The sequence below is a fragment of the Pyxicephalus adspersus genome, chromosome 4, assembly GCF_032062135.1.
Source record: "Pyxicephalus adspersus chromosome 4, UCB_Pads_2.0, whole genome shotgun sequence".
Taxonomy (NCBI): domain Eukaryota; kingdom Metazoa; phylum Chordata; class Amphibia; order Anura; family Pyxicephalidae; genus Pyxicephalus; species Pyxicephalus adspersus.
Window position 1 is genome coordinate 45,669,395 of NC_092861.1, and position 25,758 is coordinate 45,695,152.

The following is a 25,758-nucleotide window of genomic DNA, read 5'->3' on the forward strand; positions in this document are numbered from 1 at the left end:
ATACTGCACGATTAAATGTTACCCTCTAGTGGTGGGAATCACAGCAGGTGTATAATAAAGTGATACTTCTAAAATGTAAAGTGACCAATTCCTAGGAGTAATATGAAAGCTGCCATTGCTAACCTAAAATTATTCAAATGTTAGTGACCTGGCTACTCAAATGCTTTGAATAAATGTCTTCAGCAAAAATGTGGATAAGGACTTTTGGATAAGGACATTGCTGCTATGCATTCCTGTTAGGTATTGAAACCTGGAGGTATAGGTGGATACGACTAAATGTGGGTGGGTGAGTATTGGTGATTATATGTAGGTGGGTGGTTGTAAATTAGCAATGCAACTAGCATTTTAAAATGGAAACCAACAGTGTAAATATGAAAATCAACAAAGAGAGGATTTTTTTGGCAGCATGGAGCAATGTGTTTGCTGTGAATTTTCCTGTTTAGGATACTATTTGCTAGACTGTGGTAAGGATTGGTAATGATAACTTGTCCATACATGTGGGCTGAACACTCAGAATACATACAAACTATGCTGACTGCAGTCCTACTGACCTAGTTTGTAGCACACATGTGGGATAGTTATGGGATATAGCCTGACATTCCAATACAGTTTAGGAACATTTATTTCAATAGAAGAAGAAAGAAAACATTTTACAGCTAATGGTATACAGCAAGATTTTTCAAAAGGGAACAAATACTGTACCAATTGACACGCTGACCCCTCATTTACGAGCAATGCAAATAATCTAAACATTTGGTTGAGATTCAAACAGAAAATATGCCCACCTTTACAGCCCATTAATACAAGATGGAATGACAGGGAACATGCATTACCAACTATACAAAAGTATATAGCATAAGCTAAGGTATATATTTGAGAAACATAATAACAACTCATACCCCCCTTACCTATCCCACCTACACAATACATATAATCTTAGTTTACTTGAAGGGTGGACATAGGAACAGACACAACCTAGATGTACAGCCATTATATTTTCTTAATTCTTAAGGATTGGTATTCTTTCTTTCTATAATATTAATTACTATTTTGTAATGAAGCCTGATTTGTAGGATTTCTTCTGTTTTTGTGTAATACATGCTTTTAATTAGAATGAAATATGATAGAAGGGGTAGGATATTTTATAAAGCATCTAAAACAGAGGCAAATAATTTCTTTACATTTTTTAGGTTGTACAATATAAAAACAGCTATACTTTAGCTCTAATAAAATAAATGAGTACTGCATCTTATTTCAAACTCCATGTTTCAAATAAACCTAAGATTTTTCCTTCCTTATTTATAAGTTAGAAACCAACAAACTCTAGGATTGTTTTATTAATAGCTATTCTTTTGAAATTAATTTTAACTAGCATGTTACAGTTATAATCTCAAGCAAATGAAATACCAGTAAAGAATACAGTCCCTAATGCGGTTTCATAATTGTTAGCTTGGAAGTCACTTGTACAGGTTCCTGGAAAATTATATGCTTTACTTTCCATACAACAAGGAACATTTTCTCTACTAATGGAAGAATATTAATAGTTCTGTAATATCAATTGTAATTACAGATCAGGAAACACTAGATGGGTTACATTAGGGGCCACAGATGCTTACATCAGAGAACCGGTTAAGTATTGTGATTATACTTATATGAAGCCGGTAAAGGGACACACATTTTACTGCTGAGTACAAATGGCCTTTGTTCATCATCTTGTATTTAATACCGCTCAATCCAATGTGCATTTTTGCAAAGGCAAAAGTCGTATCAGAAGGTCACCTATTTTCTTATCTTCTAGCAGGTAAATGATGTTTGTGTGGGCTGAATATGATTTCAAGATTGAGCTGCATCTTTGAAAAATAAATGGAAAGCTTTGCAGAAAAATCAATCAAAGTAATATGGGTTGCTAAATATTTAAAAATTTCATGACAGTGCAATTATTTCAGATAAGTATTCCTTCATCTTTTATGATAAATCTCCACCTGCATGTTTGCTACCGATTGATCTACATGACAGATTAGCATATCTAGATCTGGCTCATTATTCCAACAGATTGATTTACAAATCATACAATTTTAGCTGTTTGATCGTAGTAGTGATTTCTTTAATCACTGTTGTTTTATGTACATCACCCGCTTCTCTAATGCCCATTTTTACGTTTCAGAAGTGTCATCATGATGCATTGCATGGTAGTGGGTCTGGCTGGCTCACTCCCTGCCCTGCTGTGGTCTTCTTTTTTTCTGTCTCCTGTTCAGTATTACTAAAGTGAGCAGGAGCCATATCTGGTTATGAAACTGTATAGTATAAATGGTTACCCAGCTAAGTTTCCAACTAAGGAGGAAAGTAGGATACATCTAAAGGATATTGTGACCGTGTTAGTTTTCTTCCTTCAGAACATTTTCAGCAAGTACAGAAAATACATGTTGATTTGCCAAAATTGCAATCTTCTTGTAACGATTTTATTTTATTTCTAAGTTATCTTCTATAGACTATGAATTCTTGTGCATCCTTGTAATATGTACCTATTTGTAGAATATATTAGGATAGTAGCCTAGTGTGACAGTGCTACTTCTTCATTCAGTACAGTGAGTGAATGTTGACACTCAAGGACTTAACTATGTATGTTGACACACAAGGACTTAAGTAACACAGCTAGAAAATGTCATTAGTGTTACAGAAGACTCTATTTATAAAAGTGAATGTATGTACAAGTTCAGGAACCTCTCTCCAAAATATATAAGGGGACTTAGCATGTAGCAGTATTACAAAACAAGTCCTAATAGTGTTTCTAATGCCTAGACAGATTACTATTTCTAAAAAAAAAGGAAAGTCATATCAAACCTTTTAGGGTGTTTTTGCTTCCCTGCTGGGGAGATTCATCATAACAGCATCCTCTCCCACTTCCTGATGTCTACAGTACACAATTTTAGAGAAATCTCCTTAATGAAACCAAAATAACAACATGAAAAAAGTCTTTAGATACACTTTATTTTAATACTTAAATTGAATATTCATGGGTCTGGATATGATTTGGCTATAAAACTATATCTCATATTACACGGCTAAATACAAGTATGAGGTCTGTTATCTAGAGATGTGCGAGTTCTGATCTGTCATAATCCAATGAGTCATTTCTATTCAGTATAATCAACTATTTTAAATTTCCTCCCTGCCTGGGATTGCAAGCATGTGAACTGGGACATTTGATCTGTCTGGACTGATTTGTTCATTTCAAGAATGAGTTTGGATTTGAAGATTTGAAGAACTATGCTCATTAACCCATATCCCCATTGAACTACTTGTCAGTACAAAACAAAGAATACATTAGAGTTAAATGTCTAATCTTTATAAATCTGATAGGTCATAGTGAACACCTGCACCACCCTGGGACAACTATATTGTGCTGATGTTTTATTTTTTCTCAGTAATTATTGCTGATGTGTACAGCATTTTAACAAAGGAGCTGCATTTTTGTTTTATTTCTCTGAATTTTTTAAATGGATGGATTGCAGGTGTAGGGATGGTACATCATATACCTTTGAGTAATCAATATACCATTCTCCCCAATGTTTTTATTCACGTTCTATCCCTAATAATGAGGGTCATAATATGAGTGCTTCAAATATTATAAAATACTGTATATTCATCAGCTACAAAAATAAAATTTACATTTTTTTAACAAGGTATTCTTATGATACTTGTCACTTGTAAATTTATGGGTATTTTTTTATTCTTAAAACACTATATTACATATAATCTATCCCTATTTAATGTACAGCGCTGAGTAAATGTTGGCGCTATATAGATCCTGTTTATTAGTAATAATAATAACAATACATTATCAAAATTAAAGTGTTTAACCTTAAGGATGGTTATACACTTGGCTTGTTTGCAAACTTTCTATCAGCTTTTGAATGTATGTGAATGATTTCAGTCAACCAAAACATCAAAATTTGAGTGAATATATAATTGTGTCACTGGAATGGGACAATCAAATTACCTAGTGAGGTGCAGATTGCAATAGACTGCTCCAGGTTAACAATGTTTTTCACAGTTAAAAATGTATTGAACACCCACAGAACCACTAACCTGCCCTAGCTGTGTGACTGCAGAATGCCAGTGAATCTGTGAAGTTTATGTTTTTTGGAAAAAAGAAAAATAAATAAGCAGGCTTGGAGATAATTCACTTCCACTATTTAAAGCTGAATTTTTTTAGATTAACCCCTAATGTCAAGCAAGTAATGCTCAGCGCGTACTGAGGTCAGGTGAACACTGTGTCTGATCATAGTGCTTTAAATGTTGTGAATCACTGTTGTTCTAAAATCAGTTCTGTTTAGGCTACCAATATATTCCCCAAACTAAGAATTTGAAATAAAATTAACATTTGCCTTATGGCAATTAAAATAAGTACAGCTTGTACAATGCTGGTCTGTTTATTGAAGGTTTCCTCTTAAATGAATTACTTAGTGAATTTATAACACAACCCTGTTATTAAAATAATTAACATATTCCTTGCAGTGTGTTTGGATTTATGTAATAATAGGTAGCCAGGTTTATAGCCTATTAAAATACATTTTAGGCCAACCAGCTTAGTGTAATAAAAGTGTATTTCTTTTTGTCTAAATTGCAGGTATGCTTTCTGTGTTGCTGATACAACTACTGCTATGGAGTTTGTGGAGTAGTGAAACCTCTGCAATATTTAGCTTGACAGCTAGCCCGCGTTTCACAATGGAGTCACTCAATGTTACTGAATCTGAGGAGCCCAAACAAGCATTTACTGTTCCTCTTGATGTGGACCTTCAGACAACTGAAACTGATCCAGTCACAGATGGCGGGATTCAAACCAGTTCCCAGATTGCTGTAACATCAACAGTAACCTATGCTTTAGACAATGCAACAGATGGAGTGGAAAATAATATAAAACAACAGGAACTAACTACAAGAAGTAATGAGCACAAGCAACCAGTTAGTTGGAATGTATTCAATGTGAACATCACTGAGAGTTCCCTGCATGCAGTAGACAGTGCTCCCAAAGACACCGAGAACAATAGCACCTTACTCCCAATTCTAGATACTAACAAAGCCTATCCATTTGATGAACAACCAGGTCCATTCTTGGAAATACCAATGGAAAACACTACTGAAGAAAAAGAGTGTTTCTGTAATATTCCTGGACCCACAGGACAAAAGGGAGACAAAGGTGACCGAGGAGAGCCAGGTAACTGTACCTGTAAATAGCATCATGTATCACGCCTCATTAGCTTGTGAGAGATAGAACAAATAGCATGTCACAGGCATCTGATCACTTGAGAATTTACGTTAGAGGTTATCTGGTCATCTTATCTAAACAATGTTTGAACATTCTTACAAGCATTACCTGATATGTACGTAAATTATGTGAAATGAATACGTAATGCTGGTGTGAAAGTCCAAGCTAAGAGAATGCCACTGGTGTTTTCTACAAAAAATAAAATAATATTTATTTAGAAGACTTGGTAAATGTGTCATTGTAAGTTTCAAACAAACTAGATACCATTGTAGCTGATTTCATAAAATGCATTATATTAGAAACACGTTTTGCATTTTTGGGATATATCATTATGAATAAAGGTTTATAGGTTTTTCTTCTAAAGTATAAAAATTTTAATTGCTTTGATTTTGTATGTTTTCGTTACACCTAAATAACATACTTGTTAATGAACTGAAGCAAAGACCACAATTCACAAAGTTGATCAACTATTCAGTATCATTTCTACTAAAGCTAAAATATGTTTTGCTAAATGAACTGCTAATTTGTTAATGACATGATATTTCCAAAGAGCATTGATGGCGCCCGAAGCAGCAGCCTATATCAAGAGACCAGAAATACCAAACTATTTTAAAACCTATGTGGTCTAAGCCGAAATTAAAATAGCTTCTATGATTTACTAAACTGTTATAATGAATTAACAGGTGCCTATGTAAAATAAAAGTTGGTAATTTCACATTTTATGAAAATATACTTTTGTATTTTGAACAAAACTCAATTTTGTTCTGCATGAAACACATATACTACTTAGCCAAACTTTCATACTAATATCACTAATATCATCATAATGCTGTTAAGTATTGCATGTTAGGTTAATTGCCTTCTCCTACACAGACTTGCACATTCTTTATTATTTTAATTAATGGGCAAAAATCCTTTTTAGCAAGCAGAAAAGTCAATTTATCAAGCTGTTATTTGGTGTTAATCTCATATTTTTTTTGTAGGAGAACTTGGACCCCAAGGATTAGAAGGTATAATAGGAGACCCTGGTCCCAAAGGAGAAGCAGGAAATAAAGGTGATAAAGGTGAGATGGGTTCTGCTGGAGTTAAGGGAGAACCAGGAGAATATTGTGCTGTTTGTGAAAAAGGTGATAAAGGGGATCAGGGATTTCCAGGTAATGATGGATCCAAAGGATTACAAGGTGATAAAGGAGAGCCAGGAGAAAAAGGTATAAAAGGACCATTGGGCCCTAAGGGAAACCCTGGAGCAAAAGGTAACCAAGGTGCAGATGGGATACCAGGAACTCCAGGAGAAACTGGACTCCAAGGACATATGGGTCAAAAGGGCCCTACTGGACCAAAAGGTGATCGAGGCATGCCTGGCGCTATTGGGCCACAAGGATACCGTGGACCACCTGGAATTACTGGAAAAAAAGGAGAAAAAGGACAAAAAGGATCACAAAAGGAACATGATAATATTGCATTTTCAGTAGCTTTCAGAGGAAGTAGAAATTTCTTAATACCAGGACAGGCAATACGATTTGATAAAATTTTTGTAAATGAAAATAAACCATACAATATAAACTCAGGTGTGTTTGTGGCCACTATTGAAGGTGTCTACTTTTTCTCATATCACATAAGGCCATCACACTCTCCTCTTGTTGCTGGATTAGTTCACAATGGTAGAATCGTTGTACAGACACAAGTCAGGCAATCTGAACGCAATGCATGCCAAGCCTCGGGATCGCTCCTGCTCCATCTTCTTGAAGATGATGAGGTTTGGCTTCAGGTTCTAAGCAGAGGCCAGAATGAATTAATTGCTGATGAAACAGACTCTCTTTTCTCCGGATTTATACTGTACTCACTGGAAGATTAGGGATTTCAAATGGACAAGTTTGTGCATTAGAATATTTCTTATCCTATTCATATGCTTATAGTATACTTAATAATAAAGGCCCCAGTGGCAATTTTATATATAAAGCATAAAGTTATATGATGACTTATTGTTAATTATTATTGATAATAGCTGAGTAAATATAACTTTATTTTTAACTCCAGGGGCTAGCTCCTTCTAATCTACCTTCTGTAGCATTATTTTGAAATAGCATTGCAAAAATACAATAAATGTATAATGCTTAGAATGCAGTTTGATGGGTATGTATGGCAAGGAATAAAATATTACAGGTGTCAGATTTGTTATTCATATTATCTAGAACCTGGTATGTTCTGCCCAGGTCTACTTTGTAATGTGGAAATGAGAAATAAAGTATACCCTAAAGAAGAAACTTGTCTAGCAAACCAGTTCTGTTTTTCCATCACTTCTAAATTGTATTTTTTACAGCTCATTTCTTATAAACTTTTATTTTTTTGTGGGGTTCGGGAATCTACAAAGGCTTGTTAAAAACTATATGTGAACACGGTCACTCCAATCATAAATCTTATATGAACTTGAGCATGTTAAAGTAATCTTTGGTAATTTTTTAATTTTGATAACAATATTAAAGTAATTTACAGTATTTCTAAATTTGCAGCTTCCAGTAAAAATGTAATATTGTGATCATGCTGTCAAGGTTCTTGTTTTCGCCTTTTCTGTTGAAGGGTGACAACGTGTCCTCCCTGTCCTCGGATTGCTTGTGTGTTGTCACCCTGTTACAAGGGATTTTACTGGGATAAGTGTTTTTTTTAAATAAACATTATGCAATCATGGATTACCTTTGTCACCATCATTAGTTTTAGGTCTTAAGAAGCAAACAGAATAAATTAATTTCTGATGAAACAGACTTTTTTTGCATTTATACTGTACTCACCTGAAGATTAGGGATTTCACTTGAACAATTGTGTACATTAACAATCACGTGAATTGTTTACCATAGGCTCCACTGCAAAAATCCCAAAAAAAGAAAATAAAAAAAGAGAAAATATTACTACTTTGGATGTCATGGCAATTTCGCAGCACTTTTCAGTGTGAGAGAAAGTTCTCTCCCTGCTGCTTGAACAGTTAAACAGTTAAAGGTAAATACGGCAATGGTAACCTAAATTACTAACTGATATTACACTCTACTTTCCCATTAATTATATGAAGTTGCTATTGAAAATGATGTATATATAAAAGGCAAATGTGCTACTACCGGTTTATATCACTGAAACAGGCTCTGTCTTGCTGCAGCTTCTAATACTCACAGTATGCAGAAAAATCAGAGTTAAAGGTATTTTAGTACAGGAAAAGAGCCTGTACAACTGTACAAGACTGGAAGTAAGCCTGTACTTTGGCTTTAATGTCTTCTTACTCTATACGACTAATTATGATAACAAAATAGTCGGCTCTGGAATTACAAATAATCTTTTTGTGACAGTCAACATTCACCTCATAGTTATGAACATTTTTTTTTTTATGAACATTTACCAGTGCATAAAAATCAGAGCCCATTCACACATATGCACTGCTTTAACACATATGTGTTCTCCATTAGGAAGCCCTTTCATTTGGACCTATACTATTTTTAGCATTGGAGCAATGAGTGTGTTGTCCTGGAGTGAATCATAATATGCTCCAAGGATGCATTGGGGTGGCATTAGCAATGAATGACATTGTATCACAAAAACCATGCTTTACCCTGTTCTACTTCTCCGCATTCTCCGCAGAGTATATATGTATATTGGCCTCTTGGATTTGCTTATTTAAATCTATCTTTCGAAATGCCCTTTTCAAATCTTGGCTATTTTAGCAGTCAGATTTTAAAAAAGTAAGGAAAAAGCTACATGTGAAAATGTTTCTGAAAAAGTGCCATCCTTTTCATAATTCCTTCTGGGGAAGCAAAGCAAGTTAAGCCAATGTCAAGAGATCACCCGCTTAAACAGATTACAGAAGTCCTATGCGAAACTCCACTGTTACTGTGATACTAGGTGATGCAGCACAAGTATACTCTTTGCTTTCTTATTACTGCTTATAAGAGCAAGGTCCTGGTGTCACCAGGGAGTGCATCAGTCATCACGTCACCACAAGATCTTCAAACACAACACTGAAGTGAACTACGTCTGCATTTGACTATTGTGTCAGTGTGTATTAATACGGTTGTATGTTGTCTCAGGGCAAGGTCAGACAGCAATTGGGATACTGTTCTATAAACAAAGAAAAAATTAGAAACACATCATTAGTCATTGCTTCTACAATTTCTTCAATGCAACCAATACATTATGTATGTGAAGTTCTATTGTATTAACGCTGTTACATTATTTATAACAACATATACGGAATAAATCTAGCTGCACTGATTATAACAAAAGTGCCTTGGCGTAATAAAAGCACAAGGCCATACACCTAATATGAGTTTTACGGTAGAAGATACATTATTTTACAAAAAGAAAATTACTTCTTACAATAGTTGTTAAAGGAGAAATCTGTCTTTACACACTTTTTTTTAGTTATGTTGGTAGAGGTCAAGGTAGAAAAATCTCTCTTCAAAATGTGTACTTGTTTGTGAAGTTTGCATTGTTTCAATCCACGGGATATGTCTTGTTGCTGGGTGTAGCTAGTAAAAATCTATGTAAGGCTGTATTTGTGTTATATACACAGTAATAGATTGGGCTCCATGACCTTGGTCAACATTTGGACTTTTCCAGTAGGACACAAAGCCTCTGCAAGTTGAATGATACATAGAAATGTTTGTTATTTAGCAAATTGAATGATTTTGCTGTTTAGCTGTACAAAATTGAAGTTGTCACAAATGTTGAATAGTAATTTGCAGTTGTAGAAATAGACATCCATTTTCTATGACGGTCATGCTGCATATTTTGTTGAATGCTTTCTATGTAATGTCAAAAAGCTTTCTATTGCACATTTTTAAATGGCATTTTTTAAATCCAACTTGTATTTTTGATAGTTGATAGATTTTGTTTCCTTGTTTGCTACCAGTAAAATGATTGATATGTTTTTGTATTATATATGTTTTTCTTTTTAATGGTAGAGAAAGTGCTTCACAACATATTTTGAGTTGCTATTTTTCCTATACTAGACAAATGTAGAATTACATTGCATGGTTATTAACATTCATTGTTTTATCTATAAATAAAAAAAAGAAAAATCTGTACCATGTGCTAATTTATTTCAATAATTTGTATGCCTAGTTTTTGATATGTTTTCCCTTTTCTATGTTTGTTTTCCTATTCTATATTTCTATATTACATTATATGACATTTTCTTAGGTACTGGTCACATTTCTTTTTTTGCCATTTTCATGAAGGTGGACTTTTGCACGCCTGGCATTTAAAGGTGATCATTTTCTAAGTTACTACACTTTGCATATGAGCAGCCTTTTTAAATAAGATTGCATGTCTTTCACGACTAGGCAGAGCACACGCTGTTCCTGGATAAGTGTTCATAGCAGGACCTAGTGATTTGGAATACCAGTCGTGCTCTCAGAGTGGGTTTGTCCCCTTCTTTGATGCCAGACTGGACAAAGCTGGCTCAGTGGTTAGCACAACACTTATACAGCTATAATGGCTTTCCAAAACAGGATGACGGATATTTATTTTTAGTTAAATACTTTATAAAAGCCAAAATTGAACAAGGCAAATTATTGAAAGAATTGTGGATTATTGTAAATCATAACCTTTGAAAATAAACTTTTCAAAATCAAAAGTGCATTGTGCAGCTTTGCTTGCCTGTAGTTGTGCACCTATCTATACAGAATTAACACCTCTGCTGCTTGTTAATAGACTTAGATCTTATAATATTATTTCACTACTTTCTTCCTGTAAACTTCCTGTCTTGGCCCGTCGTGTAGACATACTTTCACTATAATGCAGAAATGTTGTCTGTCATCAACTGTTCCTTCTGGTCCTATCTGCTTGACCTGCTCACCATCTGATTCCAGTGATGAGAGGAGTTGAGATGTAGCACTTATGGCTCATAAAACAGGTCTTCTGTTCACCACTTAGCTTCTATACACTGTATTGACTTGTCAGCCTGTTGCTATTAGAATTTCATTTGTTCACTTTGGCTATTATTAGGCTATTATGATTAATGCAGAAACACACATCTAACAAAAAAAAAGAACATAAAAATGTTTATATGATGAGCAAAATAATTCAGTGCATGGAATCTGTCAATTAAGTGTCTAGCTAAAATATAATCATGGCTTCTTTTTTTTTTTAAAGTGCACTGGTCTGTTGAAGTAAATACAGTATCAAGCTGCATCAGAGCATTGTGTTGGCAGGGAAGATAGATCTAGTAGTGGGATCAGATTGGTTTGGTGGAATAAATCCCAATTTGACAACTTTAAAATTATATATATATCCTCCTGGCACTTGGCATTTGTATAATGCTTTATATTGGTATAACGTAAAAGTAGCATTGTATCATCATGCTGGCACTTTCCAATCTGATTTCTCCTCCTATACTTTCCAAACAAGATTCTATGACATAAGGTGATGAGGTGTTACTTTGACTGCTGTGCTCCCAGGACATTATTTTACAATCTCCAGATCATACTCCCTATACATCAACAGTTAAAAATGGTTTAAAGTCAGATTCATTTCCTAACAAGCTGGACTATGCAGACCTCCTCCTCCCCCTGTCAAACCACCCACTTCTCCCATACCTCCATCATCTCATCCTTGGAGAAGCTCATGGAATCTTGTGCTTGGGCACCTCTACCTCTATGTAGAACATAAGGGTTCAATACATATTCAATCAGAAATTGGCAGCTTATACCTGCAACTGCTAAAGTATATGTGATGTCAACAGAACTATGTGGGAAAACTCCAAATCAATTTTTGTTTTAGAGGCACACATCCCCCTTTCTCAAAGTATTAACCCATTTTAAATGCAGATAACAAAGATGTATTATTTCACAGTGATTCAGGTACCATACATGCAAGTATATTCTGTACCACACATTACTAAGTTTGTTCTCCTGTTAAGTATGTCAACAAGTGACATGCTGATATAAGGGCAAAACAGAGAGACAGACGTCCAGACAGCTGAGGTTATTAGTCTGCTGCTTTCCCTTGCACTATCCTGTCAGGGGGAAACGCGAGACTTGTACATGTTGTGTTACTGACTCTGTGTTTGATTAGTGGTCATTACACTAATTGTTCTTTGTAAATACACTGGATTATAGAAAACCAGCCTTTGTGGTGCAGCCTTTCTCAATGTAGGTTGCAAGTTGGTAGAATGCCCCCCTTACAGTAGTGGTCAGAATGCATGGGAATGGCTGCTTTAAAGCAGTGGTCGCCAACCAGTGGTCCACAAGAAAATTTTGACATTATTTCCATTTTTTATGTTTTATTAATAATAAAACAAAACATAATATTCTAATAAATTCTTATATTCTGAATGACAATTTTCCTTTTTATATTGCAGTAAATTCACAAACTGAGGGAAAAACAAGGGAGGTGCAGCGTGACGTCAGTGTATTCTTAACTTGTATGAGGCAATCATTGCTGAGCTGTATGCTTTCAGTATTGTTTCCACCATTACAACTGTCACCCTGCTCCGTGTATACCAATTCTCAGCGGATTGTTTTATTTTATTTGTTTATTTCTCAGATGTTCTTTTAGGTATGTATGACCTTTCCTGTGTATTTTCTTTACCTGTTATATTTAATGGCATCAAATAGTTTCACTATCATTACTTGTTTGGTCTTAGATTCAAATGAAATAAACCCATAAGTGAGAAAAAAGCAAACAAATATTTTGCATTTTTTAGTAATACCAAAGATAATGCAACTAATGATAATAGTAATAATATTAATACTTCACTTAAGCGTGAGCTTATCAATGAATTAGAGACTCCACAGTCCATGTCAGGCACCATTAGGAAGATCCATTATTTTACAAATGTATTTATCTTTTTTTAAAATTTATTATTGGACGTCAGGATTTAAAATAATGAATTTAGTGGTCCATGAGGTCCAAAAGATTGCAACTACAGCTCTAAAGAGTATGTTTCTATAAGGAAACAAGGGGCTCCTCTGTCAAACTTCCATTCAGGGTTGACTAGTAGACACCTTTTCTTTGACATAGAACATATAAAGAGCATTGACCAACATTCAGTCTTTGCTGCATTCTCCTAGTCAGTCTGGTTTGCCCAATATTTCTAAATAGATGTAGTCAAGGGTTTACCATACCAATTTAAGATAATTTCTGTTATTTCCAGACAACAATTCAAGTTTTTAGGTGCAAATCTGTCCCAATGTATTGTTTTTTGTTGATGAATATTTTACATTCTACATATAAATGTTTCTTTCTAGCATACAAAATTGTTAATTGTTTTAAATTGATTGATGTCAGTATAATTTGTTTGGTGTTCCAGTCTTCAGCACTGTGGTGTTGCTTCACATGTGACAAATTTGCATTAGAATACTGAAATGAACAGTTGTGATGTGGCAATAACATTAGGCATATTAACTTGTACCAACTGTGTGCATAGTAAAACTTATAAAGCAATGCCTTTTGTGAAGCAAATTGTTGCAGGCTTGGGAAGAAAAAAGCATAGCGTAGCACAGAACAGGAGTCAATACATAAGAGTTTTCTCAGATTACATCTTCATGAGTATCACATTAAAAGGTTTACTCAATCACCGCAGCACGGCTGCTGCTCCTTTCTTCTTCTATTGGCTGAACAAGTATGACGAAAACAGTTAAATAGATTACTTCTTAGTAAAGGCCATCATGGATGTGGCTTTCAGGAACTGTATTCATGATAAGCAGAAAGCATCAGGTAAGAAATAACAATGATGCTGCTCCCTGCTTGTTTTATATATTTGCCTTTCTTTCCCAATGTGAGTAGAAAGGACTCAGGGAGTGTATGTGTTGGACTGATTATCATTTGGGAACAGCTAAGAAATCACAATTGCAAAGTATAATTGGCAATGCTGTTCCTGCAATTGAAATATCTTTATTTCACGAAACACAATTCGTGACTGGCAAGTCTATGCACTCTGTTCAATAAGAACATTCAGACCTTGACCGCAGGAATGGGAGGATGTGAATACATCACAAGCCCTGCAAGTACTGGGGATGACAGTCACCCTGGTGACATTGACATTCATTACAGAAAGTAAGACAATAAGCCATAGTGTTGAGAATATTATAAAATGTTAAAGAAAATTTCATTTTGCCTTGTATTTTTGAATACTGCTTTAGTGTTAGACACACTTGACCCTGTAGTTACTATTATTGTGTAAATGATTTATTTTAGTATCACAATAATTAGAGAATATCTTGCTGTGCCAATACTCCTTTTAAAACAGTGTATGCTTTAAAATATACATTGTCATGTGGATGTTTTATAGTACTCCTTCTACAAAATAACTGAGCATTGGATTTTTATAGAAGTTTGGAGGCCTGGATGTTGGTAACCCAGTTGTAGGTAAGCCTATAAATTATATCCTGTAGTATAAGGTGGCCTCCACGACTTTGCTTTGGAGCTTATGTATTTGAGAATTTTTGATTTTTGCATCAGATCTTTTTTTATCAATGTAAATACCTAAGCAACTCATTGCAGCCTGATGCAATTCTGAAACAGCTGGGTGCAACTCAGAACCATCTTAAAGCAATTGATTGAACAATTAAAGGGTAAATCAAAGCAAAAAAAAATGCATGTCACAAAATTTTAGAGATACCATATGATAGACTAAATGTGAAACCTATTAGCACAAGCCCTGAAGCATATAAGGTCACATATCCTACTGTTACTACTGTAAGTGTACTGTTACCAAGAAAATAAATACATTTATCAAAAGTATATAGATGGTAGGCTTAAACTTTGAGAGTCATAACTGATCAATCACTTGTTTTGAATTCTAAACAGAAATGGGTACAAGCAGCCTGTTTATATACAGACATATTGGACTACCTCTTCTTTTTTTACCTGTGAATGGATTGAATATGACCTAAAAGCCTGCTTCCCTTTTCTCCTCTTGTCTAATTTACTTTTATATATCTGTACACAAACTGTTACTCACTTGTTCACAAGTCACCAACAAGTATTGGATCTACAAGCTCCAGTGAGCTGGTCAGGGTTGATCAAATTCCTTTTTTTATATATTCTTTTTCTGTTCTCAAATATTATGCCTGGTGACATATTGTTAAATTAAATATAACAAATGTAACAGCAGGAATTAACTATTGCTTTTTTATGTAACAAATGGTTGCTCATGTTAATGCTCCCATAGAGAAATAAATATTAATCTTTATGCTAGAAATGAGGAAAGTACATTACAAACATAAATATTCTACTTAAGAAATGAACATTTTATCAGGTAATCTACTATTTTTGTTTTTATTTTATTTGGTGTCATAAGTGTAAACCTTCATTTGTATTGAAACCTAAACTTGTACTGTAATGTACAATATCAAGGACTTTTAAAATTGGCCTTTTAGATTCTAATATTTACTACCTAAGATAAGTCACTGAATTTCTGTAGAATGAAACTGGTTCAAGGAAAAGATGATTTGCTTCATGTGGGACATAAAAGAATATCACACCTTTTTTTAGTTTTTGGTGATCTGTGGTAGGTTCCCCTAATAATAATTATTATTATTACACAGTATTTATATAGCGTCATCATATTACGCAGAGCTGTACAAAGTCCATAGTCATGTCACTAGCTGTCCGTCAAAGGGGCTCACAATCTAATGACCCTACTATAGTCATATTTCATTAATACAGGCTAAGGACAAATTTTGGGGTAAGCCAATTAACTTAGCTGCATGTTTTTGGAATGTGGGAGGAAACCGGAGTACCCATAGGAAACCCACGCAAACACGGGGAGAACCTGCAAACTCCATGCAGATAGTGTCCTGACCTGGGATCCAGTGCTGCAAAGGCCAGAGTGCTAATCTCTGAGCCACCGTGCTGCCCGTGATGATGCCTTGTATTAACTATCATCTCCTATGACTTGCAGGGCAAAAGTCCAGCATGGTGTTTGCTGTGTTTCTGCATCCCATAAGGGTACAATACAATTGACCATTTCATTATTAACAACTTCTTTAAAAAAACATATAATATCCATAATGATTTTTCTTGAGGCTGTTGTTCCACCACAGGTGGACAAAGTTACCAAAAAGCTCTTTGAAAGAAAAGTTGTTGGATGCTCATCCATTTGCTGCTTAAACTTAGGTGTATTTCTTAGGAGGTAAAAATATGGCAGAATAGCGACAACTGACCTTATATTGTTTTACAAGTACTGGGCTTAGTCATAAGGATCTTTTAAAGGGCTAAGGTTAGTTGGTGATATTCTGCTGTATATGCCCCAAGAGAAATAAACATGTTTGTACATGGCTCCTGTGATTGTTCTTCAAACTTGTGTATTCAGACTTAGTATCATCTGGGACACAAGGGTTACCTTCTGCAGCTAAATACAGCACAAAGGTTTTTGTGAGATCACATATAAACAACTGTAATTTGTGTATAGACAAATAAACCCATAGATAGGCAGAGAGATATAGGTGAAAAACTGCATTTGTGATATACTAAACCATCTAATTTTTCATAATATTCAACTGGGGCAAGACAACAAATAATCTAATCAAGTCTAGTCAAATCATGTAAAAAGAAAATTAAAGAAGAATTCTTTAGTCTTAGTGACAACTGGGCAAGTAGTGAAGATGGTTGGTGCTGGCCAGCACTTGGATATAACAAATGGGGTGTAAGCTTTGGGAATGAAGGACACCTTCTGCTTCTTTCATAAAAGTCTATGAAATGTTGGTGTGCTGTTGTTGGGAATGTAATCCCTATTAAAAAAATCTCATTTGCTTTTTTTTTTTACCTTGTACCAAAGGTCCACAAATGCAACCTAAATATTTTTAAAGCAAAAAAGCATATTTTTCGTTGTCTCACTCCCTATCAAAAGGTTAGGAATATTACACTTTGCTGTGGTGCTGCCTGTAACAAAATCCTTTTTTTTACATCTACCTCTGTTACAGTGCCTGCCTCTCTGTCCGATCTAAAGATGGCAATCCTCTTGGGTTACAAGTCAATTATATTGTCCTGTGGTGCATGCTGGACATTCTTTTTTATTTTAGTGTTTTTATTATAAGGTTTACAAAGAATACTGTAGATGGAAATGTAATAATGTGTTGGCATAAAGTATAGTAAATAGGTGGGTTATATCAAAGCTGAGCTGTATATAAAATACCCAAAAGAAACAATGTAGTGTATTGATAAATACCTGAAAGTAAGTACAACCAGAGAAAGGGGTTTGCACGCTAAACAAAGAGTAATGTGGGCTTTGGTTGAGTCATGATGTAGATTTTGGCTAATGTATGCAAGTTCTTGTGCAATATATGAGGATAACCGGTTGTAATAGGATACACTAATACTCACAATGAAGAATAAATAAATTAAATCATGAGCACGAGGAACTAAATAAAGTAAAAAAGAGAGGGGGTAAAGGTAATGGTTGACTGGAAAGGAGAGGGAAGGAATGGACTAGCGGTGAGATATAAATACTGTTTTTTCCAAGATGCAGTAATAGTGTGATTGGCTGATAGTAGGAAAAATTTTGAAAGTTTTTGTTACTTGGTAGTCAAAATACTGATTCTAGTGTGGAGGATGGCCAACCAGATATCTTGCCTGTATGTACGGTAAGTCTAAAGTAGAGAAGAAAGAAGCAATACTTTGTCCCAAAACCTGATGATAATATGGCAAGACCAACCAAGTGTGTTCTTTATTACCATCTGTCTCTCAGCCACTAAATCATTCCTTGAGCTGTGAGGTTTTAAAATTAACTTTGAGATTGGGTACCATCCACCATGCTTTGTAAATCTCCTTTTTTATCTTTAACTTCCCTGTCTCGTCAAAGTTTCATTTTCCTGCCAAAGGCAGTACTTAAGTATATTTATACTTTATAAAGGAAAAATGATAAAAATGGTATCTCTGTAATATTTTTACCCTGACAACTTTCTAGATGTGCTTAGGCAATGTTCATATGAAGTCAATAGGAAATGTTTTCCTCTGGCTTTCCATAAAAAATTCTGTAAAGGCTCAGATGGGAAATTTGTGAAGTGTGGTGTTGGATAACAAAGATGAAGTGGAACGTTATTATAAGGTCATATTTTAAGAATTTCACTGCTAAGAGCAATATATACAAATATTTAGCTTGTATACTATTCGATAATTTATAATTTAAGTTACGATTTTAGCAAGTTTTGTATTATATACTATACACATACAGACATGTGCCTAATATACTGTTTTTGACCTAGATACTATTAATATACATCTTAGATTTGAATCAAGAGTCTATATCCCATTTTCTTTTGGTTTTATGTCTACCCTTTTGGTAAGTTGTATGCCAGCAGCCCTGCTGTGACTAGTTTCTGCTGGTTTCTCAATTGATAGTCAGAACTGTAAAGTTGCAGACTCCATAACTCTGGTAATTGTCTGAATAGCACATCATTTACAATGACAGGAATTGTTAGCAGGCATTCAGGGACTTGGAGGAAAATACAAGTCGCTTCAGAAAAGAAAAAGTCAATGGGACAGGTTTTATTTTGTGCTCCATCTGGTTCTTCAACTCCAAGGGAATGAGACTTTCCTGAACTCTTCTCAAACACAATCTGATTTCTTGGACTCTCTCATCTCTAGAGAAGAATATTGGCACAGGCTTATCACAGCATGTTCACCACAGTAATATTGATCATGTGTACACTACCTTCATTTGTTCATGTAAATTAGGGAACATTGTGTATCTGATAAGGGACTGAAGTTCAAGTCTTGTCCTATGTACACAATGTCTGTTATTCTTCACATAATATTTAAAGTTGCTGCAGTTATTTAACTGACAAATCATCATTTTATAAATGTATAATTTGCTGCCATAGCAGTTATTTCTTTATAAAAAACTGCTGTTTTCAAAGTGTTGTGGGGCCTTTAGCTTTCAATGGCTTGGTGCTTGATCATATTCTCAGCGAGGCAACAATTTTTGCTTTGTTCACACACTAAAGGCAACTCTTTCTTTATTGTTAAAATTAATAATCTCGTTTACAGAAAATGTTGCCTGTTCAAAGAATTTAAAAGTTTGGTTTGAAATAGTAGGTAATTAGGTGTGTTTACTGACTTATTCCTGGCATGACCCAGGATTGTAAAATGTTTGAGCTAATCTTTCTCTGTATGCCCTTTTCAAAATTAAAAAGATATCCACACAAAGAGTGACATTTACAAAAAAACATTCTTTTTTACGGGGTTTCTGTTGCCTTTTGTTCTCAGTTATTTAAGTAAAGGTGGGCTCTACTTTGTTCTTAATTCAACACTGTAGACATTCCCAAGGCCAAACTGATCAGTAAATGCTTTAACAATCTATATTGTATATAGGAACAGGTAAAAAGACAAAAGGGACATGTCCACCCACTGTATTCTCCAACACTTTTGTTCAACAGACCTTAGTTTTATTAAATCTTTTGAGCATATTTTATCAGTAAATGGTACTGAATGGGGGTTGCTTTTAAGAGGCACATTACAATAAAGCTTACAGAACACATCCTGGTAAGCATTTTGTTTTGTTTTCTAGCTGCTTAGTAATGATTGAGCAAAAGGAAACCTCTTAACCTATGTTCACACAATGAAGGACTCAGTTTTATTGAAACTAGAAAACCCTTTAGGTGAGTGATTAGGTGTATTTACCTTTGTACAGTCCTATTATATTCTCGTTCAGAGTGAATGTTCCAATTTCTTCTGGTGGTTAAGGTTGTGCATAGTAGAACTTTAGATAAAACCAGCCCTAGTTTTAAAAAGAGTTGTGTAAATTTGTATTGGCTTCCATGTCATATCCAGGGATCCTTTCTCATACTTGGTGTTGGTAACCACAGTCAAAACTGAAATTTTACATTTATCACTGAAAAAGGAGCACCAGTTTTGATTGCAATTGCCAAGGCTGGCACCCTGGGGAGTTTTCTACTCACTTTCTTTTACATCTCTGAGATTTTTCTTATAATTTAGATATGCAATAAAGTTTAAAGCTTAATCACCTCTAAAAGCCATTATTGTTCATTGCCTTTTAATAAAGGAGGAATAAAACTTCACATCAGTGTATTCTGATGACTTTTTCTATACCCGATACTCCAGAAAATCAAAGTGAAAGCAATCTATTAAAGAAAGAGAAAAATGATTGACACTGCTCCATAAAATGAGAGGAGACATTTGCTGAAGGCAGGAATTACTGGAACATAATGCACTGATACTGAAACATGTGGCGTCTCTGCCATGCTTCTGATATGAAACTAATGTATTTCAATTTTGATATGAGAAATAGAATGATTATTTCTTCTCCCCTTGGAATGAATACTGCTTCTCAAAACTGCTCTCAGAAGGGTCATCGCATTCGCCTCTGCATATCCTCACACTGAGCATCTTTCCATCTGTTTTCTATTTTGCTACATTTGGTTTATGCATCTTATGTTATTTGCTATATATTAAACATTCTAAATAAAACAAAATGAATCATGTATGATGCATGACCCAAGCACACCAAATAAAAATTCCATTGCGTGAAACATTTTGCATAAAAACCTGTGAAGAAGGCAGATGATACAAGTACTAATTTCACATGAGCACAGAGGAATTGGAGGCGATTGAATTATTATGAAAATAAAAAGAGAAGCGGTGGAAATATGGTGCAACTATAAATACATGGCATATGATCCTCAGGAATGCTCAGTGTGCATATTATAAAAACTGATCATTTGTCTCAAATATTGCGGAATAATTTCATTGAGTGGATTTTAATATGTAATAGATCACGCACAAAGAACAGTGTAACATGATTACAAGGAGTTCCAGTTTAAACTGCAATACGAAATGGCCAAGCACCCACTTTGCGATGTATATGTCGTTAATCAAATTAAGCTGTGAAGGGTTGTAACGTGCATTACATTCCAGGGACTTTCCTGTTATTGTTATCAGCATGCTTATACCTATCCACCGGTCATTATTTGATTGAGCTTCTTTGATTGGTCCTGAATATTGGCCCAAAGGTGCCATATGGGGGCAGGGAGAGTTGTCAATCGACTGATATCACATGAATTTTACACAGGGCTGTTTTCCCAGGGATTAACACTTTCTTCTTTAGAGTGGGTATTGATGCAGATTTGTATGTGTTTACCCCAAAAAGGTCATTTGCACATGTTTTCTTAACCATTTCATTAATAATGGATTTTCATGCACTAAGGCACACATGCTTTTCTTTCCATTTGCCTGATCACTGACTCATCATGTTTCTTACTCATCATGTTTCTTACAACTACCTTTGCTGAAACTAGACCCTGATGAAAGGTTATTTAGTGCAAATGTTTTACTCTATCCCCAACAATAATATATGGTTGTGTTTACAATAAAATATGAATGTATTTGGCAGAAATTATAATACAACATTTTGGGTAGCTTGCAGTTTCCATAAATTGCAAAGCTCCCAGTAAACAAAACAACCCACCAGTTAGAGAAAGCAAAGGTGACAGTATTTTAGTCTAGTTTTAGAGAATCTATCTTTTCTAATAGCCTTTGAACCATCTTCTTTTTAGTTTTGCTAAAATTGTTTGACTTTCCAGCTTTGAAACAATTGCAATATATCTAATATATACATATATGTATTACAGTGGTACCTTGGTATAAGTCCGCTTTGGAATAAGTCCAACTTGCTATAAGTTCTGTTTGGGCACCACAAATTTTGCTTAGTTTACAACCTTTGTGTTAGAACTTGTATGGGTCAAAATGAGTCATAACACCACGCGCTACCCTTACTTAACTCACTCGAGAAAAATCCATGACTGCCCATGAGCTTCAGTACGCCGGTTGCTACCATTCAGTGAACAACCCGTGCTATAACTCTCTGTGAATTACATAACATCTCCTCCTCCTCCCTTCTCAGCACCATCCTAGTAGGCACTCAACTCTTCTCAGCAAGGTAAAATGAGGTTATAATTTCAATTATTTCATCTAATTGGTTTTGTATTTATGTATTTTAGTATTAAGCAGTGTTTACATTATTTAATTCAGCCCCATCAATGTATAACATGCCAATAACAATAGGATTTTTTTCATGGGAATGGATTAATCATTTTCCCTTTATTTCTTATCTGAAAAATTTGTTTGGTATAAGTCCTGTTTGGTAAAAATCCAAGGATCTGGAACGGATTAAGGACTTATACCAAGGTACCACTGTATATAATAATTTTTTATTCATAGGGAGGGATCTCAGGAAGGATCTTGGGAGTTGTTCATGGTTTGGGCCATCTGGAAAAAATCCAATCAGTGGCTGAGAGAAAGAAAGGGGATCCTGGCACCCATTTAAGAGTGGCTAAATGGCTCACAAAGTATTTGCCTTTACCAATATATATTCCGTATTAAAAAGCTAATGTGCACTCTACCTACCATTTTAGTGTGTGATATTTTCCACTGTTAGTAAAGGTTATTTTGTTAATATTATTCTTGTTATAATTAATCTATTATTATGCTATTATTATAAATATTCTTTTGCAATTTCACAGTTTGTATATTTTGATGTACACTTATTTTTCTGTGTGCTCATTTTAGCAGTAACAAGCTAAGTTTGTACAGTTGTTCATGAAAGGTTTTATCTAGGTAATGTGATAATAAAAAAAAGTTCTGTCACCAATGAAAATATCCCAAAAAGAAGTGTTATTATCAAAGTTTGCAAAAAAAAAAAACAAAAAAACACAGGTAATGTGCTGTAAAAATAACAATAATAATTTATACAGTTTAATGTATAATCACTGAAAAATGAAGGGCTTTACGCTTTACCTGTGCTCATATTTACAATAATACAGTTTGTACAGGACAGCTATTTCTTAATTGTGTCACTTGTTGGCACAAGCGCTTTGTTCTACTGTTGCAAAATAATAAAAGATGAAGACATGACTGTTGGGGCTCATCCAATATTTATTATGTATTGAAAAATTAAGAGCAGACCAACCAAGTGAAATTATGGAGCAGTGCCACTAGGCAAGGAGTTGGTAGGGCAAAGGAAGAACTGGCTCATCAACCAACTCCAGTACAACCCTCACAGACTCCCAAAGCATGTCTGCTACTTCCAAAATGTACAGTACTGCTGTTAATCTCTTACAACTACAGCAGTTTCAAGATGTCATGAACTAGGTGACCAAGGGTTTACTTGTAACTTGTAAACTGTCATCTCTACTGCATGCTAGATACAGATCAGTCAATTTCTGGTAAGCCATATACAGACCCCCTATCTTTTTTTCCATGAAAAATCTAATACTCTCTCTGAAGCAGTACAGAACAGTACAGAACTTTTTTGAATTCTGTGGATTAAGAATTCAAAAAAGTAAAGGGAACACATGGAGACATTCCATGCATGGATAATTGAGTCTAGTCAGGACAAGAAGGATGTTGGTCCAGAAGAAATGGATGAAGAGAAGGAAGCTGTCAGGATATTACCTTAATACATAACTGTGCACATGCATATAGTCCTGCATGTAACCGTAAGCCTAGATTTGTGTGCAGCCATGCAAGCACAATTGTGCACTCCTGTGTTTAGATCCATACACATACACATTTGCGTAGGCATGATTTGCCAATAACTTCTCCTTCGACAAGTGCGGTCAGTTATGGAATTCGTGCTCTTGGCATTTTGAGATACAGAACTTTAGCTGCAAATTACTGTAAGACTCTTAGCTCCTAAACCTGTACACCCAAATCTACTCTTGTTCATTGGTGATCTGGCTTGTTCCACAAACCACAAATTTCTCCTGTTCATCTGTTGTTGACCCAGCTTGTTCCTTGTTGCCTTCCTGGCAGGTCTACTAAACCTATGACTGTCTTGTTCACCGGCCGCTCAGTGCCCATTTGCTCCATCACCTGGTGATGCTGCTTCTGCTTTTGTCACTTTTCATCTGATGTCTTTACTAATCTTTTAGGATGACCCCTCCAAGGCCTTCTACATTTGCTATGAAACCTAAATATTTTTTGGAAGACCAATCTGTTTGTTTAGGCAAGGCTGTAGTGGCCATATAGAAGACTTACCACCGAAACATGCAACACTTTGGCCTGTATATGTGTAAGAAAACTTTTTATAAATTTATTTGGGGAAAATGATCAATACTGGTCATTTCCTGTTTCAGTAGTAATGAAAGAGTGCTGTACAAATAGAGCTGAAAATTATCTATGAATAGGAAGGACCAGCAGGAAGCTCCATGCTGGATCATTTTTTATTGAAAAAGGTGGCAATTGTTGCTGTTGGTTGTTTAGTGATCTAGCAGGATTTATTACTATACAATGTAGGAAAACCACTGTACAGAGGCTACTTATTCATCTTCAGTGAAAAAAAATCCAGCTGTAATCATCCACAGTGCTCTTGAACAGAACAGAAGCCCTCTAAATGATTAAATCTTACTTGAAAATACTTCTGTTTACCTGTATAAAATGGGATAATAATTGCCACTAATAAACCGAGAGTGTCCAAACGTGTTTTCAGGGTCATGTCCTCTTTACAGGATCTGATAAAGCAGACCTGACCCTGAAAACAGATTAATCCTCTTCTAGGTCTTATAGTTGTGATTCTCATCCAGATTCCTCTGGTATTTTAAAGGCAATGTAATAACTTATGATTGTTAGTAGTAAACTGTTTTATCATAAAGAAATAACCAATTACATACTCTATGAGGAAGAGACACTTTGGGCCTGATTTACTAAAGCTCTCCAAGACAGAAGAAGATAAGCTTTCATGGAGAAATGTGGGTGATTCAGAAAAAGTGGAATGGTTTTTAAAAAAGTGATTTGAGATTAGTTGGCAAACCAGGTCCATTCCAAGATTGCTGGATCACATAGGTTCTCCCATGATAGTCTATCTTCACCAGCCTTGAAGAAGATTTTATTTACATTAGGCTCTTTTTCTTTTTGTTTAGCTCAAAATCTAGCTTAATACACAGCGTTGGATTTGGCACCATTCATTTCCAGCAAATAAAATAATGAAGTCATCTGCAAATGATCAATGGCAGCCTAAAAATTAAGCAAACTGAGCAGGTCGGCTTTGTTTCTCAGTTAACTTAAATGCAAAAGATTTATGTTTGACAAGAGTAAAAATGTTACCATTTTTTGCCAAAGTCATTTTATTGTTTGTTATACTCTCATCCCTATGATATTTAATGCTTAAAACAAGGAGAATAAATATAGACAACAGGAAGCAAACAAAATCATGATTTGGAGAACTAATAACAGCTTTACAGTGGAACTAAACCTGGCCAACTCACCTGTCTGTCGTGCCGGGATGACATAACCATGCGTCAAACCAGCTCACGCAAGAGAAGCCAGAATTGGCGGGTTTTCCTGGCAACTAAAGCTGACATTGCACATGTGCAGCTCAAGTCACATTATTGCAGAAGGGACATCACCTTTGGTTCCACTTTAAGTGGCAGAACAGCACTGTATATCTAGTAGATGAAACATAGATGCATTTATATACATACACATATTTGTCTTTTATCTGTGATGTAATTAAATTCAAGGCAATATCCCAGTATTATGGTATGCAA

General features: G+C 35.0%; 1 protein-coding gene across 1 annotated transcript; it reads left to right on the forward strand.

Annotated features, from left to right (window-relative positions):
• The first annotated feature begins 1,760 nt into the window (after positions 1–1,760).
• LOC140330034 (uncharacterized) lies at positions 1,761–7,956 on the forward strand. The gene is made up of 3 exons (XM_072410394.1): positions 1,761–1,801; positions 4,631–5,218; positions 6,253–7,956. The coding sequence occupies exons 2-3, from the start codon at positions 4,633–4,635 to the stop codon at positions 7,122–7,124; spliced, it is 1,458 nt and encodes a 485-aa protein (XP_072266495.1). The 5' UTR covers positions 1,761–1,801; positions 4,631–4,632; the 3' UTR covers positions 7,125–7,956.
• The last annotated feature ends 17,802 nt before the right edge of the window (positions 7,957–25,758 follow it).